At 41.3% G+C, this 15794-nt stretch overlaps 2 protein-coding genes across 6 annotated transcripts in view; one reads left to right on the top strand and one right to left on the bottom strand.

The window, feature by feature from the left end:
* Positions 1-1818: 1818 nt before the first annotated feature.
* The window catches only part of C7H15orf40 (chromosome 7 C15orf40 homolog), a 31548-nt gene continuing 17572 nt past the window's right edge, over positions 1819-15794 (bottom strand). For 3 of the 4 annotated variants that reach the window (XR_010373735.1, XR_010373737.1, XM_064456304.1), the window contains one exon: positions 9693-15560. The gene's annotated coding sequence lies outside the window, so the exon portion shown is untranslated. Of the gene's footprint in view, positions 3126-9692; positions 15561-15794 lie in introns of those variants that run through there. The other variant, XR_010373736.1, reaches the window with a different exon arrangement.
* RAMAC (RNA guanine-7 methyltransferase activating subunit) lies at positions 5888-10850 on the top strand. 2 transcript variants are annotated; one of them, XM_064456306.1, is made up of 3 exons: positions 5888-5993; positions 7929-8103; positions 9709-10850. In XM_064456306.1, exons 2-3 carry the CDS (start codon positions 7937-7939, stop codon positions 9896-9898), a joined length of 357 nt encoding a protein of 118 aa, XP_064312376.1. In that variant the 5' UTR covers positions 5888-5993; positions 7929-7936; the 3' UTR covers positions 9899-10850. The 2 variants fall into 2 exon arrangements, with proteins under 2 accessions (XP_064312376.1, XP_009511316.2); XM_009513021.2 differs by lacking the exon at positions 5888-5993 and having other exon boundaries at positions 7919-8103.

The raw sequence follows: 15794 nt of genomic DNA, 5'->3' as shown, positions 1-15794 counted from the left end.
AAAACACTGAAATAGTTTTGTATTTTGTTGCCTTTAGCAGAACCTGAACATGTGCTTACACATCTGGGGTGGCTTTGACAAGGTGAAGCAGGAGGACAGGCGTGAGTGAGCCCCACTGCACATCTATCTGCAGGGCTGGCGGCAAGGGCATATTTCAAACCTGGGCCTCAGAGAGGAACCTCAGGGCAATGCTCCAGTGCCTGGGGATTGTCACCATCTAGAGAACGGAGACTCCTGGAGTATCCTCTTTAGAGGTTGGATATTTGTCTTTTTATCTGAGGCAACAGACTGGCGTGCAACACGCAAACTGCCTAAGCTATCCAACCCAGGAGAAATGCTAGACATTTGCTAAAAAGGCATAACCACTTCCTTCTGCTAGATCCTGGGTTATGCAATAATCTTGAGTTTCAGATTTGAACGCAACAGAAATTGTTACCAGATGTGCATGTCAGGGCCCTGAATGCACTGACAGGCCTTAATTGCCTCGACCAGCCTCCCCTCCAAGGGCCTCCCCCATACCCCTGACCCAGGCACAGGGGCTCATCTAAGCTCAGCCCTGGGCCCTTAGTCCCTGCCCAGCACTGCCACGGCCATGCCAGGCTTCAGGTCCTCCTGTGCCTGGCCATGGACCCTGTTGATCTGGGCATTGACCCACAGACTGAACTTCTGACTTGCCTTGGACTTGTCTTGTCCCCATGAACTTGTCTGGCCCTCTGAGCTCTTGGCTGCTGTCCCTGGCCAGCCCCTCTCAGAGGCTGTGGAATGGGCCCCCTACCCTGCTGGCCACGCGCTTGGCTCCCCGACCCACCCTGCTCCATGACAGCAAAGAGGAAATTATCTAAATTCCCATTCTAAACTTAGCTGGGTGCTACTAATTTGTGTCTAACTTACAAGTTGGTGTTTCCACACTGCAGCAGATGTGAAAGTTTTAAACTGGATATGGACACAAGAAATGAGCCCAAACTAAAATTAAATATCCAACTATAAAAGAAATTGAGTATGAATAAAATCTAGTCCTAGCAATTTCTGCAAGTACCTCCTTTCTATTTTGCAACTATCTTAACAATAGGCAATCCATGGTAGCACTGATTCATACATCCTCACTTGCAGGATTACTTGACATCTAAAAAGCATCTGATTTGGAGTTTAGACAGCCTGACGATTATGATGAATTTGATATCTTAGCATTTGGCTACTCCATTTTCTGACTTCAAGCAGCACCACAGAAGTACACTTTAAGTACCTGAATATTCCTTCCTCATTTTTTTCCTCTTTTTCCCCCCCCCATTTGTACAGTACCTACGTCTGGGAAGGAACATAACCTGTGCACCAGATGTGCTATGTAAAAATTTCTGCCTGCCCTTCAGCCACAGCATGTGTGCTGCACAGGGTCTAACCCACCTCCACCCCAAACGAGGAACATATGGAGCACCATGAATGGCAGAAACAAGACTTCACTTTGAACTACATTCCTCCTATCAAAGGGCCCTCTATCTTGCCGCCTTCTTCTCTGTTCCTCTGGGTAATCATGAGGAAAGAACTGAACATTTGGAAAAGCCTCCTGGGGACAAATTCATTTCTAGTGTAACTCCACTGAAGTTAATGGTGTTGCACCATGGATTAAAATGGCACCATAATATTGAAAAACAGAGACAGCATACTACTCTGTAATTACTGTCTAAGAGAGCAAAAATAATAAAAATGATTCATTCTTATAGACCCCAAAGGGCACAGCTGGCTTAGTCAGTTTAAAAGGTGAAAATAAAAGAAGGCAGCTAGAATGTAGTGATTTTTAATTTGTATATATGTACATAGATATGTATAAATGACAGTCAGATAACACCACCTCTGCACTGATTTTAAGAACAATACACTAGAAAAATAACTTAATGTGACTGTGAGTTTTCAAAGACTGATAACAGAAATAGCTCTTAGGAAAATTAAAGGCCTTCTTTCATACTGGCATAAATTAGGAATAAATTCCTTCTAACCAAGTGTTACCCTGTTGTAAGTTTAATGCAAAGGAATTGGGCCCCACAGTACCAAAACGGTTACTGCGTAATACAATCAAGCACCAGGAATTGCATTTTCCCCTTTTTAAAAAAGGACAATGTTATTTTTTTCAGGCAGTTAACATTTAAAGGTCATCCTTATGGGAAGGAAACATTTCTTGTATTAAGTTTAGTGAAGTTGGTTGGAAGGGCTCAGTCTGTTCCTTTATGGACTTCACTTTACAATACCATATGGAGGTGTGTGAAAGATGCTCTGAAGCTCGGTGATATTGTACAATATAACGGCAAAGGCAAGGCAGAGATCTGACAGAATAACTGCACGGGCTTCAGAGGCATTTGTCAGTAACAGCTGTTTTATCTCGGTCTTTCTTGCTATGTAAGTGAGCTTCATCTAAGCAGTAATCCTTTCCAGCCAGAGGAGTCATGAGAACTGATCCTCTGAGCACAGGAGGCCTTAGAGAAAGAGCACAACTCCAAATATTTCTGCAGATTGCCTAAAGAGTATCCCTGCTTACCTATCTCTTAGAGCAATGAAGGATCTAGCAAATATTTTGTGGTCGGTCCTTGGTTCCTCAGCTGTCACCCGGTGGTCTTACAGCCTCTTGTGCCCACAGAAACACAGCTTTCCTTCAGTGTGTAATCAATAACAAGGCTGCCACGCACTCCCTTTGTACCTGCCGTTAGCCAGAACACAAAGTCTTGCTCTCTCTAGCAGTGCCAGACATCGCCATTCCCTAGAATAAATTATCTGGGGAAATCAGGTTTCGTTGTGCAAACAAACCAGGCTTCCAGTTACACTGTAACCGAGACACTGAAAATAGCGTGGAGGGAGAGGGAAATTGGCTGACAGGAATCACTGAGCAGATTCAGCAAACTAAAAGAAGAAATTGGAGTTTTGAAGATAAATAAATTTTCACTAAAATATTATCTGACATATTATTTTGTTATTTAAAAAAAACCCCAACAGGATCCATAGCAATCTCTGGAGGTTTCTCTGCTTATTCATTTGTAGACGAATATTCCCTTGATCAGGCAGGCCCCAGTTACAAGGTATGTTAGTTCCTCAGTTGATTTCTCAAGGTAGATATTAACATTGAAGTAAAAGGATCCCTCCTGTTTAAAGATATAGAAATGCAAAAAAAATTTAGTTCTCCTTTTATCCTGCTGCTGAGATACATGCTGATTTTTCATTAAAAATGCCACAGCTGTCAACCTCTACTGAGATAACGCAACAAACTTAGTCATAAAGAAACAGAAAATTGCAGAAATTGTAAGATTTTAAACAAATACAACTTCAATAATGTTTTCCTTTCACTTCTCGGTACAGGCTGGTTATCCTGAACAGCAGACTTACCTTTTTTTCCCCAAGAAGTGTCCATAATAACAAGGGCTAGAAATTTTTTTTCAAATGAAAGTTGAGTATAATAAAAACATTCCAGAAGCTGGGGATTTATGTAAAACATCAAATACAACGTCTTGTAACAGAACAGTAAGAGTTATTAAGGCTAAATAATTATAAAAAGACCTGTCATTATTCATTGTTTCAAGGCAAACAAGACTTTGCTAGTTTTAGTGTATATTCCTTTGTTCAGTCAGGAAGATCTATTCTATAAAATCTCCATTAATTTCTAATAGGCTAAAAGGAACAACCGTTAGTTTAAAATTTAGAAGATAATACTTCATCTAACAGCGCATTATTTAACATAATGAAATCCACAGAAAAAAAAAAGCAAAACCTTTGAGGCTTTATCACACTACAGTAGACTTCAGAGATGCTGATTATGAAATTGTGTTTGCACAAAACCAACACATTAATTACCCAGAGAGCCTTGAAGTGAGCAGAAAGATTGCAAGAGTGGATTATCAAGTCCTCAGTCTTGACAACACTTGGAGCTAGACCTTTTAAGTACTTGGGCACCTACTATGTAGGTACGTGCTATGTGAGGCATTTAGTGGGCATTGAAGGTCTTACTTGGTGACAATATTAATTTTGGGGTGCCTTTATTCCTTTAAAAATCACCTGTCACTTCAGGTCTTTTTACATGCAGTTTGAACTTCAGTGTAACATCTATGAAAAATCTTAGGAAACTGCCATCCAGCTCACGATCTCCTTCTTGATGTTCTAACCCATAGCAGGCATAAAGACACATAATGAAAAAAGATCCAAAGCACAAGCATCATATATCATTATGTGCCACTCTGATTTAGCCATACCCTGCAAGTGTTTTTCTGTGTGGAATATGCTGATGAGAGCACCATAGCAAAACTGTAATTTGTGAAGTACGCTGCTCACTGCTCACAGCATTTACAGGGGGGCCATGCCTTTAACAGAATTTATATATATGCTTAGATTATGTACATGCTTCAATGTATGGACAACTTGAATCTGCAATTAAAAGTTTAAAATAAATGAAGTTTGGTTTGGTCTTTTAATGAAAAATGTCACCCATGAAACAGCTGATTCAAGCTTCAGGAAAAAGCAGTATCTGCCTTTTATTAAGGATCATGTCATTAATTGTAGACATTAAATCCTCTGTAGACACATCTGAAACTACAATATCCAGTGGTCAAAATGAAACAGGACTGGGGAAGAAATAAAATCCTACTTACTTTTGCCTTTTTTAAAAGGGCAGTCAGTAGAACAGGGATTATATGGGGAAAACTTAAACTAAAATACATGATTTTTCAGCCTCAGTGACAATTTGTTTGGCTTAGAACTAGCTATCCAGGCTAAGATATTTGCATTAGGCTGTTTGGATTGAGGTCATCATTTCTATTCTGCAAGTGACAATACACTCCTGCTATAGGTCATGCAGGAGAGCAGACTGTAATTATTGCTGTTTATATCAAACAAAGGGCACTTATTCTGGCCTGATATTTTGGGAGAATTGGATGCTGCTATTGCTGTTGCTGGGGTATTTTGTTTCAAGTGATGTACTCGATTATTGGTCTCTGTGCTTTGCTAGTGCCTGTGAGTGATAGAGTTTCTAGCAGAGCTTACAAAACCCCATTGCTTTCTGAAAGGGTCGTACAAAAAATCCATTTCTTATACACAGCTCAAAAGATGATGTAAAAATCATTGCATTAGGAGTTGTGGAAAAGGGTCAGCAATGCAAAGACATCAGCATTGTGGAAACAAGGTAAATGAGGGAACAGGGACACCAACACCATTTCTGCTACAGGAAGGTCTTGATGCCACCAGCCGTCCAGAGGAGAGAGGCAGCACCGCATCCCCATACTGCCAATCCTTTGGGCAGTGAGCTGTTAATAACTGCTGTGGCACGTCATAAATTAGTAATAACACCCAAGTTGGCAGAAGTACAGGAGGGGAGGTACAGTTCCCTGCCTGTAGCTATTTACGTGCACAGGACCTCGTTCAGGAGAAGTTTTGACGCTCACGCATAACTTCACCTGTATTAAAGGTGACAGGACTAACCACTATCTGCAGCACCAGGTGGGAGCATAAATATGTTGCTGAAGCACATGCTAAACCAGAATTATTTTGGCTTACGCAGAATTATTTAGCTGCCAAAAAGGCTTCATGTCATCTTACTTTCCTCACACAGTAGTCAACACATCTCTAAGCTTTTTTTATGCCTGGAACACACTTAAATCGCGTTATCAACAGCCACAGGGCTACGGATATAGGCACCACGTTCACTTTACCCTTTTCATCTGCACTTTCCTGTTAAAATCCAAATACTTCAGGTATCACCTCCTTAAAACTTGCGTATGAGCCAAGGAAAGCGCCCCACAGACCTCAGTACTATTTCTGTCAACGTGCTTTATATCAAAACCAAATTTGGGGGGGATCAATCCTCCCGCCGCTCCGGGCGCCCCCGCCGCCGGGGCGGCGCCGCCTGGGACCGGCCTCCCTCAGCGAGCCGCGGCGGCAGGGGAAGCGGCGGGGCCCGGCCCGGAAGAGGAGGGCTCTCTCGCTCGCTCTCAGTGCGGCGGTTCGGCGACGGCTGGCGGCGCAGGGTGAGGGCGGCGGCGGCCGTGAGGGAGGAGGGCGGCGGGGAGCGGGGGGCCGAGACCCGAGACCCGCCGTGCGGGGTCAGGGCCGCAGCCCGGGCCGACCCGCCGTGAGGGGAGGAGCGCTCCGGCGCGAGGCCCGCTGAGGGGAGCGAGCCCCGTCCGTTCCTCGGGGCAGTGCTTGGCCCTAGGCGGAGGGAGGCGAGGGGCTTCCCCTTGCCGGCCCCCGCAGGGTGAATACTGATATTAAAATTATTAATCGTGTGGAGGGCAGTTCCCACTGCTCTTTGGAGAAGGCTGCGGTGGTATGGGGTGGGTACCCAGGGCAGCGTCACCCCCCGGCCCGAGTTCCTGAGGAGCAGAGTTCCTTGGAGCTGGCTCATAGGAAAACCAGCGAGGCTAACTGATTGCAAAAAAGGAGGATGAAGTCACTGGACATCCTGCAGGAATAACTCCTATATCTGCCTCAGAAAGATTTACGCTGTGTCATTGGGTGGAAGGGGGAAGGCTGCAGACGGGCTCTGGAGATCACCACCCACAGAACTTTCTGAAGCTGACAAAAGGGGAGTTCGGCCTACAGAAAGAGTAATCACAGAATCATAGAATGCCCTGAGTTAGAAGGGACCTGCAAGGATCAATCAAGTCCAGCTCCTGTCCCTGCACAGGACCACCCCAAATTCACACCATATCTCTGAGGGCCTTGTCCAAGTGCTTCTTGAATACCTGGGGGGCCTGTTCCAGTGCTCCACCACCAGCCTTTTCCTAATATCCAACCTAAAACTCCCCTGGTACATCTTCCAGCCATTCCCTTGGGTCCTAGTACTGTGCTGTATTCCCCAGAAACATCCCACTTACTCACCCTAGTCTCAAGCTGCTCATGGGTACCATGAGGAGAAGAATTGGGCTTGGTCATTGAGGGTATCTGTTTTAGCTCTCAGGGTCCAGAAGAAACCAGTTTGCTCCTTCATTCCCTCCAGTTTGCAAGGTGAATATTGGTCCTCCCTGCAAATCTTCAGGAGACAGCAGAAGAGCTTGATCTGGAAGCCTAGAGGCAAAGACCTTTAAATGCTTTAAACTACCCAGGGCTTGTTAAGAAAGTAGGTGTAGAGCCTTTCTCAGCATCTGCTATTAGGGTCAGGCTTCTCCTGATGGACAGTACTAGTAGCACCGACGTCTGAAGGGCAAATGCCTGTATAGTCAGGTAAATAAGGAAACTAAGGCCTGAAAGACAAATCCCATCAGAGAGGCATATTATGAGGTAATTTAACATCCTCTTAGGTGCTGTCCTTTCCTTGAATCAAGTTATTAACACATAAATTATTGTGACTAAATCTGAGCTTTTTGCTTTGCTGGCTTTATGTATCTGTAGGCTTTCCATGCTAATTCTACCATAGCAAACTTCTCAAGTTGATTGTAGTAATGGTTTTTCTGTCATAAATGGATTAGGAGTAGATTGGGAGTGCACTCTGAAGAAATACTTTTTTGTATTACTAACCCTTAGAAATGTTCCATATCTTTCTACCACAGCTCATCTAATCTAGGTCTATCAAAATTGATTCAAAGATGCTCCTGTGTAATGGCTGATTGTATTCGGTATTAATCCAAGTTGAATTTCTCCTGTGTAGATGGGGACCCTTAAAACTACTCTCAGTCTTTAGACAGATCAGTGTCTGCATATCCAGTACAGATGTCCAAAGACTGTGCAGTAAATTGGAATTGCTTTCCATCAGAGAGAACCTATTCAGGAGACTTACTTACAGTCTTAGATGGTCAAGACTTAAGAGTCAGTCATCTATGCTGTCTGCCCAAAACTTCACTGCTGTGTTAATCTGAGGGTAACTTTTCATTGTCCTTCATTTGATTTAAGTGGATTTTCGTAGCTGTTACAATAAGAGCCTTCATATACGGGTAAAGCCGCTTTTATTGTGTTAATGTTTCAAGTTTTCAGAATGACTTCGTTGGTTGACATGCCCCTGAATTATGAAAAGATGTTTGCTCATCGATTCACATCAGATGATGAAGAATACCAAGAATACCTGAAACGCCCTGCAGATCCCCCTCCTATAGTTGAAGAATGGAGAAACAGATCTGGTGGCAACCAGAGAAACAGAGATCGGTACTGATTTAGTCTTTTTTTTTTTTTTTTAATCTTGGTTGGTTCACAAATATATAGTTAAATGATCACTTATTTCAAAAGAAAGATAGGAAGTTCTTCTGCCAATAGAAGTATCTTCTTGTTATTTCATAGGTAACTATTTAAGAGAAATAGCCTTTTCTAAAAAGTAATGAGGTTTTACATTTTCTCTGTATTGATAGTCAAAGTTTTTGCATTGTGTATAAAAGTATTAAGTAATTTGCTTTTTAGTAAGGAACGAGCTGGAGCCACCATACCCATTGCCCTGGGGTTTGTTACTGCTCAGCCAGGAACATTTTTCCAGGGGGGAAAGATGAGAGTTCTGGAAAACTAAGCAGCCTATCTTCTGTTGGATAATAGCTGGCAGGAAAATGTGCAAAGGAACAGGCTAATAGTTTGATTGTCTGTCCCTAGGTGTCCAGAAAAACATTTCATTTGTAACTTAAATATATGCTGTACTTTGTCAGATTAGCCTGTATTTATTTTATCTAGTAGAAATTACTGTAAAATCCATCATCCAATCTGTCTAGCAAGTGCAATGTTACCTCCTGCTGCAAAATATTTTGAATTATTTCTTGAGGATGTAATTGCAGCTTTTTACCGAATTCTGGACCACAACATCTGATTTTTGTGTGACTGAAAAACAACGATTACAGCATATAGTATGTTTGGTAATACTAACATCAGCCTTTGTATTAAAATAGCTAAACTCCAGTCCAACTAACAATTGGGAGGACTTCGTGCCTTATCTGAAGAAAAGAAGGACAACGTTTTAACTTTTTCTCACCCTAGAAGCTTGTCATTAAGTTAAACACAGAATCAGTTTCTACAGATTAAAAAAAAAAAAGGGGGTGATTAAGGAGATGTTCTAACGAAACTTGGTGGTTCTTTGAACTAATGAACTCTTCTATCCACAGGTCACAAAGTGAACCTCATGTAAATGTTGTTTGTCTACACCACACTGTTGAGATATCCAAAGAAAATGACTGTGAGGCAGCTCAGGTGTTGATAGGAATCGAGATACAACTGAAAAGCCAAAATTTAGACTGGACAATGGCTAAATACCACTGCTAAGATACACTCTCTTGAGCACGTGAATCTGCAAGAGGCCATGAAGTGGTGGCAGTATGTATTTTAGGGAATATGCAAATTCTAGGACTCTATGCCGTTAGGTAGCTAAACTGTACTTAAGCCTGCTTTGCCACCGCTTTCAACCCTGAAGCTACTAGATTGAACCTGGCTTTGATACAGACAGGGATGTACCTTCTGGTTGTTTGTTAGATACATGGTCTGTTTGAGAACCTACTGGCAGTTCACCTAATACCTGTGAACACTTTTTGTTAGGAAACAAACTGCCCTTCCATAGCTTATCAAATAGTGTGCTGGGTAGTGGTAAGAAATTAATGAATTGTCTCAGATGACTGTAAGTAAGTTTTCAACAGTTTGTCATAAAAACAGATAAGAAGTTGAGTGTATAAAGTTACATGACAGTTTTTATGAAAACGGTAAAATTTAAGAGTTCATTATCAATCATATTTTTAAAACCTCACAATTTGCGTGAATCTCTGACATTTCTGTTCATTGCAGGTTCCAAGATGGTAGATATTTTAGAGGGGACAGATACAACTGGCAAGGTGACTACAGATCTAACCAGAGGCCAGAAAGAAGTTGGGGTAATAACTACCAGCAGCACAGACAAGGACAATCGTACTCCTCCCACTACGGACAATATGGCTACAACTCCTACAACCCAGGGCCTCGTTACCATCCCTACTGATGATACCTGTGGTTTGAAAGTCCAGTAATGCTATGTAACAAATCCAGTTAGACTTCAGTTTTCTTATTTTTCCACATTTTTATAGATAACTGAAGAATCAGTATTACAGCCCCTTGCTGTTTGTCTGTAGTGTGAGTTGAAAAAGGGAATACCTTTTAGAATAATAGAAGTGTATTATACAGAGTTTGTTTAGCGTCTGTAGATCTTAGATTAAACTTCTATCTCATTCTTTTGTCTGAATACGTACACATACACTTCTTCCAACACCAAGATTTCTCTCTGTTACGTTTTAAAAAACACAACAGGTCAGGGGAAAATACCTGTGGTTTGTGTGCAGCCCATAGCAGTGGCACATTGCCTTAAGATGCATCTTTTTGAAAGTGACATACTGTGTCTGTCTCTGGAGAGAATTTTTTAGTTTGGGTTTTGATAGTGAGAAAAGCTCCATTTGGTTTGAATTTCAGATGCCTTAAAGCTGAGAAGAGCAATGCCATTACAGAAATATTTTATGGGGTCAGCATAGTGTCTGTTGACTCAATGGCTTCAATTTATGTGCAGTATGCTTCTTAACACGGTCTAAAAGTTAGAATAAAAATTAAGTTGTTTAAACATGTATCTTCTTATTGTAGTAGTTCAGTGATACACAAGTTTTACCTGAGAAGTGATATCAAACTTGGGTTAATTTGTACCACCTTAAAATAGATTTGGTATGTGCATAACATTTTGGAATTCCCACTTCAGTAAAGCTGTAAAATTTGATAATTGTAATTAGTTTGTATGAAATACTTTGTGCATGTTATAGAAGACAGGAACCATAATCAGTACTGTTCTGTACTTTTTTTTGTGTGTGTGAGGAAATAGCATAAGCAGTGCAGAGTGTTATGCAGTTTTTAGAATTTAAGTTCTGTGGTTTTTTAAGTGTTCACACAATAAAAGTATAGTTCATGTGTAACGATGTTTCTGAGTATTTCCGAAACCTACTTTTGAAACATTCAAATTGCAGCACTGTCACCTAGGCTGACAGCTGCATAAGAAGCAGTGCTGACAGGTAAGCATTACTACTGCACAGCTGCTGCTTTAAGACAGAATGGCCTACTTGGCTACAGTCCAGAGGACAAGACAAGCTGTGGTTAGTTAGAAGTCTGGAGTGTTAATCCACTATCTTATGTTCTACTGTAATAGCATCAAAGTTCTGTTTCACCATTTACGTGATCAGCTAATTTGCATCAGAAGAGCAGCGCATTTCTTTGTACTTGACATTTTCTTCAGCTGTTGTACATCAGTCCCGGGGTCCATGTACAGAAACACGGAACCATCCATGCTGACTGTTGTAGAAGTCATGGCCAAAGGACAAACATAGAAGTCAAAAGCAGTCTCCCAGCTCATAAGAGGCTTTTAAGAGCTAAAGAGTATGTTTACTGTTGATCTTGGAAACACATACCACATAGCTTTTACACAGTCTGTGATACAAAAGCAGTGGCACAAGTGTCTCCACTCACCTGCTAAGTATTTCTGTTTTCTGCTTTACATATAACAGTTAACTCTGATGATATATTTTTTAATATCCTACGCCCTGAAGCATTTGCCTTGAATTCAGTTTTTTAACCTTAGAAATCTTTTAGTGAGAGGTTTGTTTTTCCTTAAGGAGTTCTACTGGACGAAATGCACCCTTTTTAACCCTCGTTAACGTGTTGGAGCTGTTAGACTGGGGGATGCAAGATCATGCAAAATTCTTACCTGTGCACTAAGGAGAGCCTGCATGTTGGTATGGTGGGACTTCCTTTTAATGCAGAATCACATGCGAAGTGCCAGATACCCCAGACTCCCACCTCCAGGAAGGGAGCGCATATCTTTCTGCAAAAAGCCTGACACTGCCAGCTACGTCACGGAAGTCAGGCTGTGCCAGGATGCTCTTCCTCCCTACCATCTGGAGTAGCATCTCAGGTTGAAATAAATCCTGGCAGAAGGAAAGGATCGTGTCTTATCTGTTGCTTTTCCTGAAGCCCAATAACTACTTTTTTTTTTTTTTTTAGTGTTTTTCGGCTAGTGAATAAAGAACCCACAACATTATGACCAAACTGCAGAAGCAGATAGATTAGAATGGCCTAAGTGCAAGTGATGACTTAGAATCACACATTTACATTCCATGATCTCAGCAATCTTATTCTGAGTTTCTTGACTCTGAGACCAGGAGACACGCAGGCCAGTGCAGCTTCTGGGTTTCTGTCTTTGCATTCTTGGCTCCATCTGCCTCACCATTAGAGCCTTCAACTTTAAGGACCTGTATGATTTACAAAACTTTTCCTTGGAACAATTATGGCAAGAATCTAATTTTTTTGGGGGGGAATAAATTTCTAAGTAAATGTGTGCCTAGCACTGGCCAGAAGGGTAAACAGAATTCAGTATAGATTACCTCTAGCAGTTTCCACTTAATTAGTATTTATGATAAAGTCCAGTTTATTGTTTCTGTGAAGCTAAATAAAACCAGTAAGTATTGCCTGCACTTACAGTTTGTGTATTACAGCATGTTACAGATGACAAAACTGAAGCTGGATAACGTCAACATTTGCAACTTCAAACACTACAGAAATTGTTTGCTTTAACTCTGCTGGAGGCTGCAGGGTAAACATTACAATTTAGCGTCTGGAATCTGACTTTAAGATATCTTTTCCATCTGACATTTGCTCTGACATCATTATTATAATGAAGGAAACAAAAGAAAGATAAGTGTTATGTATTAAAAAATGACTGCCACATTACCAAGAGTTTGAACACCCCAGGAAGTTCTGAATACAGCTCTTGCAGCAGTTCTAAATCCATTCCTGAACACAGACAGCAATTTTGTATGGACTATTAATCGATTATGAAGAATTAACATGCTAAATTAATAGCATGCGCTCACCCACAGTACTGCGTCCAGCTCTGGAGCCCTCAGCATAGGAAGGACATGGACCTGTTGGAGTGGGTCCGGAGGAGGGCCACAAAAATTATCTGAGGGCTGGAGCCCCTCTCCTACAAGGACAGGCTGAAAGAGTTGGGGTTGTTCAGCCTGGAGAAGAGGCGGCTTTGGGGACACCTTATTGCAGCCTTTCTATATTTCAAGGGGGCTTATAAGAAAGGTGGGGATAGACTTTTCAGCTGGGCCTGTGGCAACAGGACCAGGGGTAATGGTTTTACACTAAGAGAGGGTAGATTCAGACTAGGTACAAAGAATAAATTTTTTTACAGTGAGGGTGGTGAAGCGCTGGAATGGGCTGCCCGGAGACATAGTGGAGGCCCCATCCCTGGAAACATTCAAGGTCAGGTTGGATGGGGCTATGAGCAACCTGATCCATTTGAAGATGTCCCTGCTCACTGCAGGGGGGTTGGGCTGGATGGCCTCTAAAGGTCCCTTCCAACACAAACCATTCTATGATGAATTACAGGTGCTGTGGCAAACAACTGAGAAAACTCAGTAGCTTTTGTACAATTTCTTAACTAGCGTTCAAGAAAATGCTAAAGGCTTTCAAATCACAGCTAAGCCACTACATACTCGAAGGCAAAAGAAAGCACACAGAAAAAAATCTGTGTGATTTGTGAGATACAATTTTACAAGTGTTCACTACTATTCAACCTCTGTTTTATCCTGGCTCTGCAGCTGGGAATAGAAATGTGCAGACGTGCTTTGAAAGGCTAGTTAGAAGCCGAACTACTTTCCAGAGGCTCTCTAGTAGAGATTTCAGACAGGGAAGACAAGTGTCATTTCTGATATACACATAATCAACATTCAATTTATAGAACAAAAAAATATATTTAATCTCCTACTGTTTAAATATATTTGAATATATTGCAGCGGTTATATATTTCAATATATTTAAACTTGTACTGTTAATTTGATAGTAAATATTCTGCTTAACCAAGAAACATGTTCACATTTGCTGCTTATACTGAGATGTTGGAAGTAAAATTCTTTTTGTATCAAATTTAAGCTAAGGTTTTGCCTGCCACCACCCTCATTCCTTGGATGGGGGTGGTGGGGGGGGAGAGGGGGGGCGAAGTCTCCAAACTACACAACTCTGGGTGAATTTTGTTAGCTGATCCAACTTCTGCAGTCACACCTTCTCTAACCCTGACAAGCAAGAGGGGGTAGGAACATGGAGCGAGAAGGCAGGGAGAACAGGACTGCTTACAGCAGCTACAGACCGCCTTAGGAGCAGTTTAATGAAACTACACCCCCCTTGCCTTTCATTTGCCAATCAGGAAAAATTACTGTAATCTGTCCCCTTGTCTCTGCATGTTAGAAGAGAGCTATATAACCCTGTTTAAATTATGCACACCGCTGATATTCTAATGCCCAGAAGCTAAGCAAGATTATAGGACAGATCAGGTTTCCCTGAAAGTACTTAGGAAATATGTAGCCTGACTTGAGACACACGGAGGTAATCCTGGAGATCAAAACAGAATCCAGCAGCTCCAGCACTGCCAGAAGAGTAGATGACAACCGTACCATGGTGGTGCACAACGATCTTGCCTCTCAAGAGGATTATTTTTTCACTAGGCCCCGCAGGCTGGAATTTATTTTTGTGTTTACCATGGCCTATGTTTTTCTGCAGTAAAGTGCAGACTCCACTTAGTGCTTGTCAGTCCTCATTTGCTTACATGAAACAGTGAAACAGCCAAAGTGTTATTTCTATACAGCTCAGCCCCTGACTTTCTAAGCACTCTTTCCTGTTTAAAATACAAATTTACTACAAGAGATGGTAAAAGTCGGTGATAACTATGTTTTCCTCTAAGTCTAATAAACACACAACAGGATAAATTGTATCATCATCTCCCATGGTTACTTTTTTGTTATTTGTGACCAACAGGAATACAAATGAACATTGCCTTTTTCCAAACACAGAGATGCTTCTTTTTCAAATAATGCTTCAGCAGCTGGATGACTTTTTCCACAAGTATGGGTTGCCTTTTCTTTTTTTGCATGTTGTGTAATTCAAAACTTGCTTCACTAACGAAAGGTGTATCAATAACAAGTGTCAAAGCTGCTCCTGCTCACTGTTTGAAGAAAAAACCTCATCTATTCAAAAGGTAAGTTAAAGTTAAGAAAACAACTTAGTTATTTTTTATAGAACTACAAAAATAACCAAGGCCCAACCTTACCCATGAAAAAAAATATCTTCAAGGATTCAAGCAGCATCTTCAAACTGAAACATGTTACATGTTAAAAGAATGACTAAGACACTAAGCTTTTTCACAGCTCTTGCACAGTGTGAGGAAAGACAATTTATATGTATTTATATATCCACATTAATTAAATACTTAAGCTTATAATTAGTACTGTTGAGATAAAGGTTGAAAAACCAAGCATATCATGTTTCACATAGCTTTTGGCCACCCTGTTCCAAGTTTAGCATGATTCGTGCTGGTCAGAAAGCAGATGCTCTTTGTCCAAAGCCGTGTCTGAAGTTTATTTCTGAAGAAATGCTTGAAACAATACATTTTTGATGGAAAATGTGCTCAAGAAAAATAAGTAACAGTAATCACTGCCAAGTGCAACCAGCTCCAAATGATTATATATTCTTTTTACAAAATAAAATTATTTTTTCCACAGCAAAGGCCTGTTTTTTATGTTTTACCTTTCTGTAGTCATCAAGTCATCTTGATTTATAAATGCCACAGAGACCTGAAACAAAGCACATTTAAGAATACTGCTTCAGTGGTTTTAATGGTATGAGCATTTAAATGCAGCATACAAAACCTCTGGAATTTAGATCAGTTTAGTGCAAGAGCTCTGTGTGGACACACATTCTCCTCAGATCAACCTCATGTTACTCGTTTATAATCCGCGCACTCAAAACACCTGCTCTCAAGTGAACTGCCGGAGCATCAAGCCTGGGGTACACACACCCTCCTCTAA

This window comes from Phalacrocorax carbo, chromosome 7 (assembly GCF_963921805.1).
Source record: "Phalacrocorax carbo chromosome 7, bPhaCar2.1, whole genome shotgun sequence".
NCBI classification, from domain to species: Eukaryota; Metazoa; Chordata; class Aves; order Suliformes; family Phalacrocoracidae; genus Phalacrocorax; species Phalacrocorax carbo.
The sequence above is the reverse complement of the archived record's forward strand: the minus strand, read 5'-3'. Positions and strand labels throughout refer to the sequence as shown.

What these genes read in the sequence shown, in the direction of transcription:
- RAMAC (XM_009513021.2), top strand. Translation starts at nt 7,919, where the DNA reads ATGTTTCAAGTTTTCAGAATGACTTCGTTGGTTGACATGCCCCTGAAT. An exon ending in AACCAGAGAAACAGAGATCG is followed by an intron (nt 8,104 to 9,708) that starts GTACTGATTTAG and finishes TGTTCATTGCAG; the next exon opens with GTTCCAAGATGGTAGATATT.